The sequence below is a fragment of the Mustela erminea genome, chromosome 7, assembly GCF_009829155.1.
Source record: "Mustela erminea isolate mMusErm1 chromosome 7, mMusErm1.Pri, whole genome shotgun sequence".
In the NCBI taxonomy this organism is placed as follows: Eukaryota; Metazoa; Chordata; class Mammalia; order Carnivora; family Mustelidae; genus Mustela; species Mustela erminea.
In genome coordinates, this window is record NC_045620.1 from 55518590 (window position 1) to 55538845 (window position 20256).

General features: G+C 48.0%; 1 protein-coding gene across 6 annotated transcripts in view; it reads left to right on the plus strand.

Moving 5' to 3' along the window:
• The first annotated feature begins 34 nt into the window (after positions 1–34).
• The window catches only part of UXS1 (UDP-glucuronate decarboxylase 1), a 96434-nt gene continuing 76212 nt past the window's right edge, over positions 35–20256 (plus strand). For 2 of the 6 annotated variants that reach the window (XM_032351670.1, XM_032351672.1), the window contains exon 1: positions 36–265. In XM_032351670.1, the coding sequence (XP_032207561.1) occupies positions 172–265 (94 nt within the window). In that variant the 5' untranslated portion in view covers positions 36–171. Of the gene's footprint in view, positions 266–20256 lie in introns of all 6 variants that reach the window. The other 4 variants (XM_032351673.1, XM_032351674.1, XM_032351669.1 and 1 more) reach the window with 3 other exon arrangements.

The window sequence follows — 20256 nt, forward strand, 5'->3', positions numbered from 1 at the left end:
GCGCGCGGGGGCGGGACAGCGCGGGCGGGAGGCAGGGGGCGGGGCTCTCCCGGGCCGCCGCCGCTGCTGCCGCCGCCGCCGCCGCCGCCGCCGCCTCCGTCCCCGCCGCCGCGCATTGTGCAGCAGGCGGCCCCCGCGCGGCAGGGCCCTGGACCCGCGCGCCTCCTGGGGATGGTGAGCAAGGCGCTCCTGCGCCTCGTGTCTGCCGTCAATCGCAGGAGGATGAAGCTGCTGCTGGGCATCGCGCTGCTCGCCTACGTAGCCTGTGAGTTCGCTCCCGGGGCCGGCGGGGAGCCCCATTCATTCCCGGGCGCCGTGGCCACGAGCCGGGGGTCGGCGGGCTGCGTGCGGCCCCTCGGCGGCCCCGCTGCCCGATCTCCCGTCCCGCACCGGGCGGGACCTGCTCTCCCTGCTCTCACTCCTCTTCGGAGGCTGCGGACCAGTCTCCCCCTTTCCGCTCTTGTGGCAAAGCAGCTGGCCAACTTGGGCGCAGACCCTCCAGCGCTTAGGCCCCGGCGCGGAGACCGGGCGGCCGGGAGGAGAGGTCCTTGCCCCGGGGCTCTGGGGCAGCCGGGCCCCGCGCGGCGAGACGCCTCCGGCCTCGGCCGGCCTCGCGCGCTCGGCCCCATCCTGCTGCCTCAGTCCTCCCCGCCCCGACGCGTGGGACTCCTGTCCACGTCGCCCCGGCAGCCGGCGAGGGTCCAGCCGGCGATTCCCGAGCGTGCCGCGCGAGGATACCCTGGGGACAGCCGTGGCCGTGCCGCCGTGTCGGTTAAGTAGGATAAAAATACTGTTGCCGTTGGCAGAGCCCCCGCTTCGACTGTTTGCTCCGCAGGAAAATTACTCAGCATTTAACTATTGGGGAGCCAAGTGTTGCTGGCCCCCGCCGGCCCGTGAGGCTGACCAGCCTCATCACGGTACCTTGTTTTCGTGTCAGTGGGGCCAGATGTCCCGGGGCGCGGGATCCCCGGGGTGCAGCGGGTCGGCCCAGAGAGGAGGCGCAGCGCAGGGAGACCCAGGGCGGCGCTTTGCTGTGTACCGTGTGTATGGTTCCCCTGTCAGTCATGACTTCCAGCCTCTGCCTGAGACAGGGCAGGAGGGACGGACACTCCGCAGGCAGGTGGTGGTAGATCCTTGTCTTCTCAGAGGCGGAAACTCTTCTTTGCTTGTGTGCTTGCTTGCTTTTTTAAGAAAGATCTATTCGATGGGAGTATATTTTAATTGTGGCTATTAATACTTTACCAACTACCACGGTGGGACTAGAAATAGCTGCCAGTGTGAGCTCCGTTTGGATCCTAGCCACCAGACAGATCTTGAAACAACCTGCTAACTGGTTTGGTTACCAAGATCTGATTCCAGAGGTGACAGGGGACTTGAGAAAGTGACTTCAGTTGAGCTCTAGGAGGACATGTGTTATTCAGACTAGACTGTCCAGCATAACCCAGCTCTTCCAGGAGGTGGAGTAGAGAAGGCTCAAGCAGGGCTCTCAGATCCTAGACAGTTTCGAGCTGGGGATGGGTGTTAGATGTGAGTGAGTAGTTTGAAAAGGAGAAAGCTACCCTTAAGTGTTTGTGGTCAATCTTGAGTAAGCTGAAACCCACGGGAAAGATCCCTTGAAATTGCATAATTATTGTTATGAAATAATAATACCTAAATTTGTTTGAGTGTTTGTGTGTATGTGCAGGCATGAGTCTCATTGGCTTATTTAATTATCTCAACAATCTTGGGAAATACTTTGGTTATTCCCACTTTAAAGGTGAGGAAATTAAGACCAAGAGAAATTAGGAACATTTGTGAATGATTACACATATGACAAACGATAGAGAACCAAGTTTTGAACCCAAAAAAGGCCAAAGAGCTTGGTGTAGAACCCAGATCTGCAGCAGGCTTAGTGTTGATTTTAGGACTTCTAAAGTTAGACAGAGGTGTTTAGAATTAATAAAAGGGGATCTAGAGAGCCACGGGACGTTTTTCACCATCCATTCCACCGGGAAATCCTTCCAAGTCCTTACCGTTGTCTGTGACTGCTTGGTGCCAGGGGAAACTGAGAAGTGCCATCTTGGCACCTAGAGGAGTGGTTCTCAAACTGGAGTGTGCATCAGAATTGCCCCAAGGGTTTTCAGAACACAGATTTTTGCCTCCCACCTCAGGTTTTTGGTTGAGTAGTCTGGGATGTGCATTTCTCATAGCTTCACCTGGGGAGCTGTTGCTATGGTCTGGGGACCACTGATTTAGAAGGTAAAGTGGCCAAGAATGAGATAATCACCCCAATGAGGGTTAATTTACAAACTGGTATGAAGGGGAGCATGTATGAGAGCTTATGATAGGGACTCCTGAATTAGAGTGACCAGGGGCATTTGTTTCCATGAGGAGCTGAGGCTCGAGCTGAGAATTGGAGAATGTATAGCTTCAGGAGGGCCAGGAGGGAATGTGTTCCAGAAGGAACAGCATGTGCAGAGGTCCTGTGGCAGCCAAGTACAGGGAGTGCTATAGAAATGCAAAGCAGGATAGTGTTTGTAGGGCACGAAAACAAGGTATCCTAATGAGGCTGGTCAGCAGACAGAGGCCAGTGTGGGCCAGCTTGGGAGAGGCCTTGGGCCAGCTTATAAAATCTGTGATTTTAGTTTTGAGGGGCTTAAGAATAGGGTGGACCAGTGTTACTAATGAACAGGGAAGGCATATCTGAGACAGTATGGGGGAGGCAGGGGGGAAAGTTATTGGGCTCCCGATTGGTAGTGTCCAAGGACACTGAAAATATAAGTCAACAGGGCGCCCATTGACAGTCTTGCCCTCCCTATTAGGAATGGCAAGAGGAGAAATCTCTTTGAAAAAACTGTCCACACTCTCACTTAACACACACACACACACCCCCTCACAGCTAGCCAGTCCCTGTTCTGGAAGTGCATTGTCTGTTCCTCTCTCAAGTTCTGCTAGTCTTTCTCCTTCTCCTTGGATCTTTCTGAAAGGTGTGGGTTTTTTGTTTTGTTTTGTTTTGTTTTGTTTTGTTTTTGTTGTTGTTGTTTGTTTTGCCTACTTGGGCCAGAGTCTCCCTTCCTGCTCTCAGTGAACATTCTGGACCATGCCTAGGGGAATGAGCTCGTGCCCCCTTGCACTGCACATGCCTGTGTTTTCTTCTCAGTAAAATTCCCAATCTGTGAGGACAGGGATTGTCTCTTAAGTGTTTCAGCCTGTGTAGTACTCAGATCAGTGCTATTAGCTCTTTGAAAGAGCTCAGAGGTCTGACTGAAAATCATGCCAATCTTCTAGGCCGAGGCTCCCCAGGTGGACTTATCTTTCCCCATTTTTTTTTTCCTTTCCCCGTTTTTTAACATACGAATATTTTGAAAAGTTAGTAGCCTCTGCAGGCTTTGTTTGACAAAACAGGGTCCCTGCCTCTCTTTGCCCCCCACCAGAGGCAAGCACTTAACTTCCTTTTGCTGATTTTGCTGTTGTCTTTGTGCCATAGGATGATACACTTCTTCATTTGTCATTTGTAGGTATTACCTAGTGACGTTCTTCTTTGGAAGATGATTGTTTATTCTCTTAACCTGCCCTCCTCTCCTGTGTTCACCATCACCTGTGTAGACGTGGTGTAATTTTTTTTTTTTAAGATTTTATTTCTTTATTTGACAGGCAGAGATCACAAGTAGGGAGAGAGGCTGGCAGAGAGGAGGAAGCAGGCTCCCCGCGGAGCAGAGAGCCCAATGCGGGGCTCAATCCCAAGACTCTGGGATCATGACCTGAGCCGAAGGCCGAGGCTTTAACCCACTGAGCCGCCCCAATGTGGTGTAATTTTGAGATCAACACTTGGTATATATGTGTATGACTAAATGTTGTTCTGATTGTTAGTGAGCCATGCTGTCAGTGACTTTTTGTTTTCCCTGGAGCTAATCACTGACTTTTCTTTTCTTTTTTTGTTCTCTATGGACTATTTCTGATTCAACACCAAAGACTTTTGTTGGTTGTTTGCTGTGTCTTCCCCCCCAAGATGTTCAGGAGCAGCGGACCTCTTGATGGGGTGCCTTCCTGAAGAAGGGCCCCCAGAGCCTTTGGACCTGCCCTGCCCATCATAGATGTCCTGTCTCCCTACTTACCCTTACGTATTTCACACTTCTTTCACTTGGACATGCATTGTGGAGGTGAATCTTGAGACCGTCATAAGTGCCTTTCCCCCATAGATTGTTGATGTCGAATTCTAGAAAAAGATTCCCTTCAGAACTTTTCAGGAATTGTTTCATTACTTTCTGGCTTCTAGACAAGTTGTTTCAGGTACATCCCTTTCCACGGGACTCGTGTTTTCCTTTGGGAAGATTGCGGGATCTTCTTTTGGCCCATGATAGTCATCATTGACCACCCATTTCCAGCTTTCTGCCCCTGGCCTTTTCCTCATTCCCAGGGCCACTGCAGTCCCCATGCCCAGGAGCAGAGCTGCAGAACCCTGCTGCACTTCTGGGCCCAGTGAGTAGTCAAGAACGTGTTTCCAACCCCTCTGGTTTGATAGCTGGCATCATTCAAGGTGATGGTACTCAGTGCGCAGCCCTCCCCCCACCCACCCTTGGAGTGACTTAAACTTGAAGAATGCATCTTTGTTTTTAAGCCTCTTAGGGTTTGGGCCTACTTCCTCTTTGCTGCAGCTCAGCAGAGCCTGCCCTGACCAACCTGTCTCGTGTGGTCCTAGGTGTGCCTGGCCCACCTTGCCTGCCTCCATGCCCCACATACTGGGTACTGCAGAATCCCCTGGCAACCCAGAAATTCTTGTGGTTTAGTTCCTGGGATTTTCTTAAATTATTCCTTGTTTGTTTCCTCGCCTCCATTCTGTGTTTTCTCTTTCTGGAATATTATTACACTGATGGAGTATTGCCTGCTCTAGTCCTTTTATTTCCTTTATTATTTAAAAGGTCTGCTCTATTTTTTGGAAACTTACGCTTTGTATTTTAAGGCAAATTTAATTTTGCTATCATTTTCCATTTATAAGAGCTCTTTTCCCTCTGGATTAAAAAAAAAGAAACTAAAAAAAATGTGTCTTCATTTCATGGTTGTATTCTCTTCTTGGAAGTTTTGTTTGAGCTTTGTCACACTGAAGAGTCTCTTCCCTCCAGGTCCCTTCCCATTTTTCTTGTTTGAGGATTTCCTTGGCTTTCTGGGTGGCCCTAGGTTGTCTGCTCCTGTTTGGGAGGAATACGGTAGGTCTGTCCTCCGGGCTCTGAGCTCTGGTGACAAGGCTCTGCCAGGCTTCTGCTGGATGGGGAGGCCCGGCTGCCTGCATCCTGGGGGCCAGGTGGGGACCGGGCTTCGGGTGTGAGCCGTACTTTGATCATTGTCCTAGGTGGACCTGGGGCTCCCCAGTTGGAGAACCGGAGAACCCCTTCCCGGAGGTGGGGCTGCTCATCTGCCAGGGCAGGGAGTGGAGCTGCCCCTCGTGCTGTTGTTCAGACAGATTTGAAATCAGACCTTCTGTCTCAGTGGCCTGTCACTCCACTTCCAGATGCACCAAGTGTAAGCATTCCTGACCCCCCTGGGGTGTGGCCTGGCTTCTCCCGCTGCCTGCCTCATCCTCCTTTCACCTTCTAGCCTTGTTCTGTTCCCCTTTACCTGTCCACCTAGGCTCAGACCTTTAGAAAGAATGGAAAAGAAGTCTACCTGCTGATGTAATGAGTTCAGGAGCCATTGTTTTCACCTTCAGCTATTGGAAACTAGAGTTGTGAAGTCCGGTAACATTCACTTAATTTTTGGTGTATCGTGGATCTTGTGGTTAGGACACTGCATTCCTGGCACCTTTCTATCCTGTTGCTCTTACTCCACTGCAGAGGAAAGCCACCAGATGAAACGCTGAAAACCATATAAAGGCATGGTATTTGCATTTATGGGAACAGACTTCCACCTTGTCCGAGTTGGGCTTCCCTTAGAATACTTTTGCCCTTAAGCTAATCAGCCCCACGTGGCTAAGGGACTGTTCTGGTGAATTCCCTCAGTAAAATATCCACTGGCCTGCTGCCAGGGAGACACAGGGAGCTGGCATCGTGATGCCAGTAGACTCTAGGGAGTAAAGGTAGGGGAGACACAAGCAAACAGTCCAGGAGCTGGTTCCAGACACACCCGAGCATGAAGATCAGCGTTTTCTTGTTAAATGCAGGTTCTCAGGATCCTCTGAGACCCACCAAGCAGGGGCCTGGGACTCTTCCTCCTGTCCCTCCTTGGAGGTTGGAGAGGGGCGCCTTGAAATTGCTTTGAGTCCTCAACATTTTATTTTAAAATTTCCACACATGTTCTATTCAGCAAACACCCAAGTACAACTCTGCCCAGATTTACCAGCTGTTCTTTTTGTTCCACATTTGTTCTTTCTCTCTGTTTTAATGTATACATTTTTTTGTTGTTGAAATAGTTGGAAGTTGCAGACATAATATTGCTTCACCTTCAAATACTTTAATGTAGATCTCCTAAGACTAAAAGCATCCCCTGTGTAATCTCATACCATAAAAATTAACATAAATAATATTGTCTAACATATAGTCCATGTTTGAATTTCCCCACCATCCACATCTGTTTCTTTTGTTTTGTTTTTTTTTGTTTTTTAATTCTAGGATCAGTCAAGGTTTATGCTGCATTTGGCTGTTAGGTCTCTAACTTTCTCTTTTTTTTTTTTCCATAACAATTACCTTTTTTTTTTTTTTTTAAAGATTTTATTTATTTATTTGACAGACGGAGATCACAAGTAGGCAGAGAAGCAGGCAGAGGAGGAAGCAGGCTCCCTGCTGAGCAGAGAGCCGATGTGGGGCTCGATCCCAGGACCCTGGGATCATGACCTGAGCCGAAGGCAGAGGCTTTAACCCACTGAGCCACCCAGGCGCCCCTCATAACACTTACTTAAAAAAAAGCCCTGGCCAGTTGTCCTGTAAACCGTCTCACATTCTGGATTTATCCGATTTTTCCTTACAGTTAAATTCAGCTGGAAATTTTTTATAATAGTGCTTGTTAATTTGCATTCCATCAGGCTCATAGCACCGTTCCTCATACGTTGGACACCTGGAAGGGCTGGCCGTTACCACATTTCATTTTAAAGGTGCCTTTTCCCTGTGCACAGTCCTGGGGGTGATTCTTGGAGACTCTGAGTATCTTCTTGTCCAGCCACTGCATTCAGCGTCCGTTGGTGGTCCTCTCCTGGATCAGTTTTACACTGGGGAATCCCAAGTGGTGCTTTTTTGATTCTGTAAGCCCTTCTGTGTTTATAAACTTGTGTTCTTCTGGAAAGAACTTGCCTCCCTCGTTCATCTCTCACTTTCTGTGGTAGTTTCCTGTGCCTGCTGTAAGAAATCGCCACAAACTAGGTGGCTTTCACACGGGAGAGGTTTATCATTTCACAGGAGGCCGGAAGTCTGAAATCAAGGTCCTTAAGGCTGCTCTCCTTCCGAAGGCTCCTTCAAGGCTCTAGATGCTTTGGGCTCTGGCTGCATCCTGCCATCTGCCTCCGTGGGTGGTTACATTGCCTCCTGTCTGTCACATCTCCTCTGTATCCCCTTTGAAGACGCTTGGCACTGGATTTAGGGCCCAACTGGATAATCTAGAGTGATCTTTTGGTCTCAAGATCCTTAATGATACCTGCAAGGGCTCCCTTTTCCAAGTAAGATCACATTCGAGGTTCTGGGGATTAGGATGTGGACATATTTTGGGGGGAGGTCACCAATCAATTCACCCCTCCCCACCTTTTAAAAAACTCTGTGTGAACTCCTAGATTCTTTGAGTCTTGGAGCACTTCCTTGATCTCCAGATGTTTCAGGCTCATCTTGTTCTTTCCCTGCCCCAGTCCTGGAATTAGCTATTTCTTGAAGGAGTCCTGCTTCCTTTCATTGGGGAACATTCAGGATTCAGAGCTTGGACCCTAGTTGTATGCATTGTCATCAAGGTGACATTGCTTCCTTTTCTTTCAGGGGACAGAACCAGGAAACATACACACTTTTTCCAATCCTGAGTTTATGCCCATATGCCCAATTTAAATCTTACCAGGTTTCTTCCTTACCTTCCGCAATTCCATATTGCAGTGTCCTTTTTTCCTCCACTGTGAAAATCTCATTTCTAACATCAATAAAAAGTTATTGCCCCTCTGCTACCATACAGACAGAATGGTTTCAGAATTACTACGTTGATACCGTACCAACAACAAACTTACCGTACCAACAACAAACTTAACCAAAAAGCAGGATTTCTGTGAAGTTCTTTTGGTCCTCACAATGTGTCCCACTGAGGATGTGCAGTTAGAGTATTGTGTTCCAAAGCTACTTGCGATAAATTTTTTGATACCTGATGCAAATCAGTTTCATTTCTTGGTTTGTGTTCAGTTTTCTTCTTTCTGATAACGTATTCATGTATATGGTCCAGAAGTCAAAGTATCTAAAAAATTGGCTGCCTCTTGGGGAAATCGCAAACCTTCAGCACCGTCTCTGTTTTAATCCATCTTACGGCACATGTCGGCATGAGTCTGTGTGGATGCGTGCTCCTGCTCTGGGCGTCTACACAGCAGGTAGCATTCTGTGCAGACTCTCTGCCTCCCTTTCCTGGAGAGCGAGCGCTCCGTGTGGATGCCTGTGGTTTGCCTCCACCCCCCACCCCGTACTGTTCTACAGCTGTGTAATACTCTGGCATGCGTGTGCACCTGTCCCCTGCGGAAGGCATTTCAGTGATGTCAGATGCGTTGGTGTCAAAGACGGCTGCCGCGAAGGAACCTGTGCACACGCTCCCACCAAGGCTGCCAGCAGCTGCTTCTCTCAGCCTCCCCAGCAGAGGCTGTCAGCAGATGTTTGCATTTTCACTGGTCTGAAAAATGGTATTTCGTTTTAATTTGCTTTTCTCTTATTGTGAGTGTCATGAAGCATCTCTTTTGAGATGTTTAAGGGCTATTAATATATCTGCCTCTGAGAACTTGTTTTTGGGTTTGCTCATTTCTCTGTTGAGATGTTGGTTCTTTTTTCCACTGATTTCTTTTTTAAGGAGGCTCCACACCCAACTTGGGGCTTGAACTCACAACCCCGAGATCAAGAGTCACATCTTCCTCCCACTGAGCCAGCTAGGTGCCCCTCTTTTCCACTGACTTTTAAGGATTCTTTATATATGTGTTAACTGTTGTCTTTGAAGTGGATGGCGATTATTTTCTCATGCCTGGTGTGGTGTGGAGAAAAATATATTTGGTCTTTGTGCCCTGTTGGCATAAAGGTCCTAAAACTCTTGGGATTTCCTGAGTGATAGGAGTGTCTTTTGTTGCTTATGAGAACCCCTCTTTGGTCACAACTGAGTTGATGACAGTGAAGTGATTTAGGTTGGGCTCCTGGGAAGCCAGGATGGAGCTGGTCACGAGAAGGACCCTACCCACCAGCCTCCAGGAGGGGAGAATAGCATGCTGGAAATGGAGCTCTACAGAAACTTCAACAGTGGGGTTTGTTGAACCCCCCAGTGGAACTCACGGGGGGGCAGGTCTGGGAGGGAGAGGACCAGAGAGGGCATGGTGCTCTAGTCCCCTTCCCATACCTTGCCTAGTGCATCTCTGCCACTTGGCTGTTTCTACGTTGTATCCTTTATAATGAACCAGTACGTGTAAGTAATCTGTTTGCCTGAGTTCTGGGAGCCATTTCAGCAAATTATCAAACCCAAGGGTGGGGGTGGGTCATGAGAATCCCCAGTTTATAGCCACTTCATCAGAAGTGTAGGGACTTGTGATTAGGTTTTTTGTTTGTGGTGTTTTTTGTTTTTGTTTTTTAAAAAAGATTTATTTATTTATTTATTTATTTATTTATTTGACAGAGAGAAATCACAAGTAGGCAGAGCAGCAGGCAGAGAGAGAGGGGGAAGCAGGCTCCCTGCTGAGCAGAGAGTCCGATGTGGGGCTCGATCCCAGGACCCTGAGACCACTTCGGCTCTGAGCCAGAGGCAGAGGCTTAACCCACTGAGCCACCCAGGCGCCCCTTGTGATTGGTGTTTGAAGCAAGGGCAGCCTTGTGGGACTGAGCCCTTCACTTGGGTCTGTTTTAACTCTAGGTTGTTAATGTGAGAATTGAATTGAATTGTTGCACACCCACATAATGACTGTGCAGAGAGTTGGAGAATTGGTTGTTAGTGTGGAAAAAACCCATGCATTTGGTGTCAGAGGTGTTCTGAGGGTAGAAACAGATTTTAGGATGTGGGAGTTTTATTTTCAACAGTTTTCTATTTCCCTATGTAGTTCTTCAGACACTGGCCAGGGTGTTTGACGTGAGAAATGAGACTGGGGACTGGGGAAGAATGAGAATGCCCTTAAGGCCTAGGGTTTGGTACTTCAGTGGATGGATAGGATTTGGACAGTAGGGTTGAAGGCAGTGGTGACAGCATGACCATGAGCATGGAGGCGACTGTGCAACGAGCAGGTCCTTCTGGTCCTTTAAGGCAGCATTTCAAGTCGGCCTCCATATACACTTCATTCTGAGCTGAGCAAACATTCGATCAACATATTTCAACATATTTCAGAATATACAATATGCCAGCATTAGGGCAGAGCCATATCAAATCAGCCTATCTAGCTGGGACACTGTGTGTGCTGAGGGCATCCCCCGACCTCATGTAGGTGCACCAGCAGGGTTTAGGCCCGGTGTGTGGTCTTGCTATGTAGCCAGGAGATTAAGAGCCTGGTTGTTGTGATGTCGAAGCGCTGTTGGTAGATGTTTCTTTAACAGGCAGGCCTGGCTGCCAGATTCTCCATGTTCGCTGAATCCACATTAATGCATACTCTCCGCCCTCTCCCCCCCTTTTTTTTCCTTGCTTTATGTTCAGGAATGTTTGGATCTTAGGAGCTCCTGCAGGATACATGTGGGAGGAATGATTCCGGGTTGACCCTTTTTGGAGAAGGGCAGTTTCAGTTGCCCCCATTCAGCTACTTCTGTGGCTTAGGGGCAGTCATCTAACTGTGCTGTTTCATTTTGATGCATTTACAACATGGAGGTACTGTGTTCTCTTATACCTTGCAGGTAATAGTACTTTTTAGAAAACACCATGAGGAATTGACAGAATTTCTTTACAGAGATGACAGCTTCGCCTGATGAGCCACTTGGGAGAAAAGAGGTTTCCAGGTGCAGGTGTGAGAAAATTGCATGTGGGGAGGGCCTGTCCTCATGTAGGTAGGGCAGTAACAGTGGGCAAGTAGGTGCTCCCCAAAGGGTGGGCCAAGGTGGTCTTCCTCTCCCTTTTATTCAGAAGGGCAGGAAGTGAAATTCAAGTTAATCCATGAGCTTCTTTGAGTTTTTGGTTAAACTTTCCGTTTTTCTAACCAAAATAACTAAGTGCCATAAAGCAGCAGCAACAAACACTTGAATTCCCCTTCTTGTTGTCTTTTTCAGAAAGAGTCCGAACATCTTGGAAAATGAAAACAATTTTGTTAGGGAGGTGAGACCTTGGAATTTTATTCTTAGTATCTTTGAACATTTTTATCCTCTTTCTGAAAACAAGCTGTTTCTAAGTTAGAATTCAGTTGACATATGTAATGCAAGTAATCTGAGTTTAGTTTATTTATCTATTTTTAAAGAGTTTATTTATTTCGTTTAGAGGGGGAAAGACTGCCCCACAGAGGGGCAGAGGGAGAGGGGGAGAGAGAGAATCCTGAGTAGACTCCCCACTGAGTGGGGAGCCTGACACGGGTCTAAGATCATGACCTGAGGCAAAACCAAGAGTCAGATGCTTAACCAGCTGAGCCACCCAGGCACTGCTATTTATTTATTTTTAAAGGTGTGAGCAGACAGCTGTGTTATACCAGCAACAGAAGACTGAAGGGGTAGGATGGCTGTGTTGGAATCAAGGGAAAGAATCACATTAATCTGACGCTTTCAGTGGCCAATGACAGTCCTTGTGGAAATCCGTCACTAGTGAATGGTAAGGGGCCATAAATGGTGGTTCTCCTTGAAACTTGCATATAGCCAAATCAGAATCTTAGTTCTGTTCTTTCTTTTAGTTTTTTTTTCTTTTATTTTTACAGAATTTCATTCTGATTCCTTGCTCTCCTTACTCCCAATGCATCTTATTTAAAAGACAAAATTTCTATCTTTGGCTCTCAAAGCAATGAAGGCTCCCCCAACCTCCGGCTTCTGCCACTGATGCAGGTGTGGAACTCTAGCATGAGGAGTGACTTACTTTGATAATGCTACTATCTTGAGGCATGGGGGAGGATAATCTCCCCTATTTTATAGATGGGGAAACTGAGGCAGAGGGCAGTTACATGACCTGCTCCAGCTTTTAGTCTGGTACTCCATGCTAATGTGGAGGGACCTGGAGGAACTCCAAGGCTGCACCTACCCCATTTCTTAGCTTCAGTGTAGAATTCTAGTGACACGTCTCCTGAAAGAATGTTTCACTTTGAAGCAGCCTTGTTGGGGTGCCTACAAGGTGGAGGGGGCAGGAGGCATTTTAGAGGATCCCTGAGCATTACCTTTGTCTTGTTGGTAGGTGGTCAGCTGGCTTCTGGTTCTCTTGTTTGGCCCTGCCATAGGAGTCCCCCTCTTCTTTCTGACTCTGGCTGATGAGCATGCTTGGCCCAGGTGGCTGCTGGGTAGCTTGTCTCCAGTGAAGCACCTACAGCCCCCATGCCCCAGCTTGGGTGACTGGACAGCCTGTCCCTCTGTTCCAACAGCAGTGTCCTGTCTAGGCTGGGGTGCTGAGTTTGCAAGGCCCGAAGCCCTGCTGAGCCAGAGGAGCCAGCCTTGTACTTGCATCAGTGTGGCTCACCCACCTGGTCCCCCACCACTGAGCACCTGGGACCTTCCAGAGGTCTCCAAGGCACCTGCCACCCACTCTTACCCTTCCTCCTTCCACATTCCAAGCTCCACCTTCTCATACCCCCACCTCACCTAGTCCCTGGTACTCCCCCCACTGTCCGCTCACTTCCCCCTTCCTCTCTCCCTCTCCCCCTCAAACTCACCCTTTCCTCTAAGGAACACCTTACTCCCTACCTGTCCCCTTATCCTGCTGTCCTCCCCACACCGTCACTGAGTCTATACTTGCATCTCTTTCCCTCCCTCCCTACTCCCTGCTCTCACCGCACCCCCCAACCACCAAACTCGCCTCCTCATCTGGCTTCTCCCATATGCTGCTTTCCTCATATTCTGATGAACCGTGCCATCCCTGACAGGGGCTATAGGCAGAAGGCTGGCATTTTCCAGATCTTTCAGGAGGACCTACAGACCCAGCCATTCCATGTAATTCTGACGCTGTGGATGGCCATGCCCCAAGTGGGAAATCAACGCACTGGTCCCAGAGGCACCCTGGTCCCAGAGGCGTGGTGTCTTTGGACCCGGTCTAGGTGACACCAGTGCGCATCGTGGTTTGGGATGTCCCTCCTCAGTCCCTCCCGCACCTTCGTTCCCTCTCCACCTTCAAAGACAAAATGAAAAGGCTGACTTAAAAGCCTCATCAAGATTTTTTAAGTTCCCATTTAAAAGTAAATAATTTGTCAACAGAAAATAGTGTACTCTATGTAGAAAAACTAGAGAATGAAGTACAAAGATAAAATCTCAATCCTCACAATTTTAGCATATTAAAATGTCTTTCCATACAGATATAGTGATGTCTCTTTGTTTTTAATGAAGTCTTTCTTTTTGACCCTCAGTAAAGTTCTATGATTTTTCATGTAGATTTTATACATTTTTCTGTGGAGTTTATCAAGTTTCTCTTTAGCGTTCTCAGTAAAGATCCAATAACAAATATATTATTAATACAAAGCAACTTTTAACATCAGACTGCAAAATTACCCCCCCAGTTGTATTCTATTTTTAAAATATTTCTCTTTTGTGCTTTGTACTAATCCTCATATACATATACTCTCTTTGTTTCTTGTTCTTAATCATAGTGTTGTTCTTTCTAAAAAAGGTCACTGCTCCTAGACATGTTACATCATACCTTCACATTCTGGGTTTGGTCACACGATGGCTCCTTTCACTGTTTAGAAATTGAGGTGGAGGTGTAAATGTTCCTTTTCTTCTTACCTACTGTAAAAAAAAATGTTTTTTTCTGATGTTCTTTGCCTTCAGTATTCTAAAAATAGATTCATCAGGATTTACGATCAGACTTATTCTGTGGTGTTCCTTAGAGGCTAGTTGAAAAGGAAGTGCTTGTGCGGAGAGCTCTAGCTTCATCACTCTTCAGCAGATTCACCATCCACTTGGCAGCAAATGTTGATTGAGTGGCGGGCTCTCTGCATGCCTTCTCTTGACTTCTGTTTCCACCAGGAAGTGGGAAGTGATTGGTCCAGAGGGAAGAGCACTGGGTCAGTTTCAGAGTGAATCCTTGGGAAGGGAGGTCTGTGATTGTGATTTAAGCTTTATGGGCTGTACCAGGGATGGTAGGGGCCATGCCTTCATCTCTCCCGTCTGCAGCCCCAAGGCTGGGCTGGGGAGGATTCGCCCTTTGTTGCTCTCCTTTTATTTCAGTGAATCTGCTTCTTTTTGTCAGAGAACGAATGGGATGCCTTTATTTGCTAGCCTCAGGGGACGTCTATTTCGTTTTCTGTTGTTGAAGAGAAGGTATTGCCACACTTCCTTAGGCTAAGCCTACCATCTGTTTAAGTGGAATAAAGCAAAAGAAATGATGTGGCAAGTTTGTATCATGAGATCTGTTGGTATCTGTGAAGCTATAGGAGGGAAGGGAGAGTCCACTTCTTGTTATTTTATATCTGTCCCCGTGATTTGAAGAATCAAAGTGCTTGTTTGCTTTCTGAGGTGGTCTGGCATTTTTCTATCTTTTTTGTGCCCGTTTCTCTAAACTTGATATTACTGTCTGCTAGTTCAGATTAAACATTCAAGCAGCTTTTGAATGTTTAATTAAATAGTACTCTGGGGGCACCTGGGTAACTCAGTCAGTTAACCTTCTGTCTTTGGTTCAAGTCATGATTCCAGGGTCCTGGGATCAAGCCCCATACCAGGCTCTCTGCTCAGTGGAGAGGCTGCTTCTGTCTCTTCCTCTGTAGCTCCCCCTTGTGTGCGCTCTCTCTCTCTCTCAAATAAATAAAATCTTAAAAGAAATAGTAGTACTGTGTAGAACCTTGAGAATATGAGTGGAATGTGTTTACAAATTTATTGGTGTCCTGTTGTGAAGAGGTAGAAGTGATCTTCTCAGGTGAAGATTTGGGGACAGAATGCATCTTAATTCCAGCTGCAAGAAATAGACACATAGTTGTGGTAACATAGGGTAAACATGGTAGCTTTCTGATGATAGACTGTTGCCTAAATAATGACTGGAAGAACCTGGAGGAAACCAAGATATTTTATGGTGCTTAAGAGTAAGTTACAGTTTGGATAGTAAGGTGCAAAGGGCATTGATATCATATATGTTTTGGGGGCTCAGTTTTAATTCACAGTTTTAACATTCTAACAATGTGGAAACATTTGGAAGATCCCCTTCCCTCTTCTTCCCCCTTCCAGCTAACTCTGTTTCCCTTCCTGTCAGTTCCTGGGTGACATTTAGTATGTATGTATGAATCATCTAGATAGTTTCCTCTGCATTATGTGTTCCTAAAATATATTTAGGTACTTTAAAAAAGCGAATGGTTTTATACCATGGATTTTTCTGTGATTTGCTTTTGTACTTAACATATGGAGAAAATCTTTTGATGCAGAGATCTCATTTGCTAAATGGTTGCTTGTGCTTTGTAAACCATGATGCTGCCCTGCTTGGAGTGGACAGAAGCAACATAGTGTCTTCTCTAGACCTAAAAAATGTATTTCACACTTTATTCCTGCAAGCTGTAGAAATTAAAACAATACAGAAGTATATAAAAAGGTCTTACCCCATGTCTCTCAGACTTCCATGAAGACACCTGAATGTAGTTTTAAACATCACTTAATATTGACCTTTTTACATGTAATAAAGACTTTTAAGAGGACCATATGCCCTTTGCAAAGCCTATGGTTTCTTGCCTTTTTAACCATTTTGGGGGGAAAAGAAAAGGAACATCTTGGGGCAAAATGCTTTCGCATGGGAATGTCTGTACAATTTTATTAGATAAGCCTATGAGACTGTATGAATCACTTAAAATGTTTTATAGTCTAAGGTCAGGACCTGCCAGTTGGGACTTAAGGGATCGCCATTCAGGGAGTGCAGGGCAGGGCCTAAGAAGGTGCTGCTGTTCTGTCTGCTTCTAGCACTTGCCTACTCCTGCAGCCCGGGCCCAGCAGGGGAAGCCTGAGGGAGGCCCCAGGGCGGGGTTGGTGTCACAGGGAGGACACAGAAGCAAGTGCCTTCCCTGAGACTTACGAAGCTCACCAGTTACTGGAGGCCGCTCAGCTACCCCAAGTGGCCTTTTTCTTTGGGATAGTTTTCCTCCTGTCTTAACTGCTCAGGACAGTCAGAGGCCTTGCTGATTGCGCGGGGTTCTGGGTTTGGGGCTTGGCTCCCTCAGGGTAGGCAGGAGGTAAAGATCGCCATTCAGTGACTGCCACTTTTTGAGGTATGATGCTGCCTGACCCTGAACCTCTAATTCTGTTAGTGGGAACTGAAGATAGTGAATCTCCCCCCTTCTGCACAACTGACTCATGGTTTCGGCTCAGGTTGTGATCTTGGGGGTTAAGGGATCGAGCCCCGCATTAGTCTTGGGATTCTCTCTCCCTCTCCTTCTGCCTCTCCTGCTCCTACTCTTGTGTTCTGTGTCTCTCAAATAAATAAATAAGTCTTAAAAAAAAAAAAAAAGTAGGGGCGCCTGGGTGGCTCAGTCAGTTGAGCGTCTGCCTTCAGCCCAGGTTATGATCTCAGAGTCCTGGGATTGAGCTCTGCATTGGGCTCTCTGCTCAGCGGCAAGCCTGCTCCCCCCCCCCCCCCCCCCCCCCCCGCCTGCCTCTCTGCCTACTTGTGATCTCTCTCTCTCTCTGTCAAATTAAAAAAGAAAGAAAAAAAAAAGTAATGTATATTCTTACCTTCTTTGAAAAACATTTCAATTGTGCTCCTTCAGCCTTTGCCTGAGGGGAGTCCAATATTTATTGTGTTCTGGTAGGAGAATTGTTGAGGTTCATCAGTGGTGGACAAGGGCGCAGCTTTCCTTGGCCTGTGCTGGTTCTGTTCAGGTGGAGGCAGGCAGCCTGGGTGGCTGGGGAGGGAGGGTTTCCCCAGGACGGCAGCAGCAACCCATGCTTTTTTACCTAGGCGATGAGTTTGTGCCAAGCTATGCTTGGGCATGGGGAAGGGTGCACATGCGCTTGGTAGGGAATGCATCAGGTGGGAAGGAATTAAGCCTCGTATCTCTGGTTGACTTCAGGGCCGCCTCATCGCTAGATTAAAGGACTGTTTTGATTCTGCTTATGTTTTTGCTGTTTTTCCAACTACTTCAAAACTTAGGGGTATAAAATAGCAACCATTTTATCAGGTCAGGAATTTGAAATGGGGATAACTCTTCTGTTTCATGATGTCGTGGACTTGAGTTGGGATGGCTCAAGACAGCAGGGGCTGGAGAACGTACTTCCTGGGGGCTTCTTCGCAGGCACGTCTGGCCCCTGAGGACAGGATCAATGAGGACTGGCTTTTGGCACCTGCACTGCACCTGGCTGTGACCCGGCTAGCCGAGGAGTGGTCAGACCTTGTCCACAGTGTCCTAGGGACCCCAGAGACAGTATGCCAGCCGACTCGAGGGAAGAGCATTCAGTTTATGACCAGCTCCCAAAGCTGTAAAGTGTCACTTCCAGCCATTTCTCCCCTAGAGGGGGAAATGGTCTCAAGTACACCAGATTCAAGGGGTGGATACACCGACCCCACCTCCTGCAGGGAGGCTGTCAGAGATTTTTGGACAGGTTTATAGTGCCACCTGGAAGGCCCTGTGTGTAAAACACAATGACACCACACAGCTCGGCAGTGAGCGCTTGGCACAAAGTGAGTCATAGCTGAGACAAGGCGTTCTGTTGTAGTTAACACACTCGGAAAACCTGGAGAGGAACAGTAAACAGAGTCACAGCAGAACGCGTGCGGCCGGGTGCATGTGTTTGAGCAATGCTGCAACTTCCTCCGCCAGTAATACTCATTTCAGATGAGCTCAGGGTGCCCAGTGTTTGTACAGGGTTGCTGATTTGCATGCTTCTCCAAATTAAAGTGTTTTTGACCTGAGTAAACGGATCGGAATTGCCGTTTGCTCTCTCTAGATACGGGCCTCGTCAGCATGCACAAAGGCTTTGCAGTCCCTGGAAGCATTTCATGACCTCAGGGATTAGCTCCGAGGGCAAGTTTTAGAAAAAAACAAACTCAAGATGACTTATCACTGGAGATGGTGACTCTGGGGCCTTGAATGAGGCCTCCCACTTGAAAGTGCTGGCAGAGTGTGAGTGGCGACCAGCCATGTGACCTTGAATAAGTCGCACAAGGCTCCTCTTGGTTCCGGTCTGTGGCTGTGAAGTGGAGGTGACAATATGACCTCGTGACTAGAAACAGGGAGTGGGAAAGGCCAGTGTGGGGTAACTGGCAGCAGTGACATTGGCCTCATTGTGCTTGCTGTTCTCATGCTTTGGCCTTGACGTGAGACTCCCCAGGGCTGTGGTCATCGCCTGGCTGGATGCACACTCAGGGCCACGTTCTGTTGAGCCTTTGACACGTTGTCCCCAAGCAGGTGCCTTACCTGTACCTCTAGTGGGTGCTGGCCTTCCTGGCTCCGGGCCTCTGTGTCTCCTTGCCTGGTAGACATCTTTAGCCTGGATCACTACAGGATGCTTCCAGCAGGAGCGTATGCTAATCCCAGGCTGGTATCCTCTCCCCCAGCCTCCATCCTCCACCACTGGTGTTCCTGCCTCCTGATTACAGCCATTCACCGCCCTCTTCTGTCCTTGGCATTCTCTACCCATCTGTCTCTCACACCCCTGCTTCCTGTTTGGTCAGAGCATGGCCGCACACTGTGAGTGATTGCTGGTCGCCCTCTCACCAGAGGCCTGCTGTCTTGGAATGCTGGGAAGGGGATCCAGAGGTGTGCATATTTGTTTCATCAACAGAAGGCCCATGGGGGGTTGGCCCATCTGAGCCTTCACCTTCATCTTTCCCTCCCAGGGTACTTCTGCTAGCACTGCCCTCCCCACCCTTCACCCCCGAGGACATCGTCTTCACAGGACAGTAGACGTCCCCACCGTGTGCTGCCTGTACCCCCATCTCCACAGGTCAGTGACCTGTTGCCTCCTTTCTGCTCCCCAGGAGTGGGCCAGTGGCAGCCTGTACTTCCCTGATGTGGTCACGTAGAGGTGTTCTCCCTGTAAGGAGAAGACCTCCTGCACTGGGGAAGTACTAGTCATTCCGGGATCCCTTAGAGTGGGGTTTGGTGAGCAGCTATGGCCCATGAGCCACAACCAGCCCACCACTGAGCTACGAAGGTCTTAGCAGTTTTTTCCTGGTTGAAACAAAGTCAAAAAAGGAGTGCTAATTCATAACACACGAAATACAGATTTCTGTGTCCTTGAATAAAGTTGTGCAGGAGGAGGATCATGCTTTTATGAATTGTCTTGGACTTTGTCACACTTCAATGGCGATGTTGAGTCGTGACCTCAGAGATCATAGAGCCCACAGAGCTTAAAATATTTACTCTCTGCCCCTTTACAGAAAAAGTTTTCTGACTCCTGCCTTAGAGCAGTGATTCCCAGTCATTTGGGAGAGCTTTTCACTCATGCATTCATTCTTTCAGCAAATGCTGAGTGAGCACTGAATGTTACATGGAAGTATCTCGGTGTCATAGGGAACAACAGTGAATGAAAGAGTCTTCGCGGTCTTGAGGCTTCCATTTTCTTGTCTGGAAACGTACAAACACAGAACTTTATAGATAGGTACATGGGTATATTACCTGGTAGTAAGTACTGTGAAGAAAAAGGAAGTGTGGGTAGGGAGGTGGAGTGTGGGTAGGGAGGAAAGAAGGGGTGTGGGGGTGTGAGCTGATACCTAGATGAACAGGGAGGCAGATAAAGAGGCATTTGGAAGGAGAGTTAGCTCAAAGACTCTGAGGCAAGTTGGAGAACTTATCAGGGTCCAGAGTGGCTTGAGCCTGGACTGTCTGAGCAGATTGGTAGGAAACAGGTGAGGTGTGGCTGTGGCAGGCCACCAGATCCCTTAGCGTGCAGGCTTTCCACCTCCTGTCTCCACTGCCTCTCTCTCCAGGTGACTCTGCCCACCTGGGGCATTTGAAAAAAATGCAACTCCCAGGCTCCTCTGCAGAGATCCTGATTCAGGAGGTCTGAAGTGTAGATCGTGTAGGGCTCCCAGGCTCTGGGAAGCCCAATGTTTATCTCTTGAGGCTGGAGAAGGTAG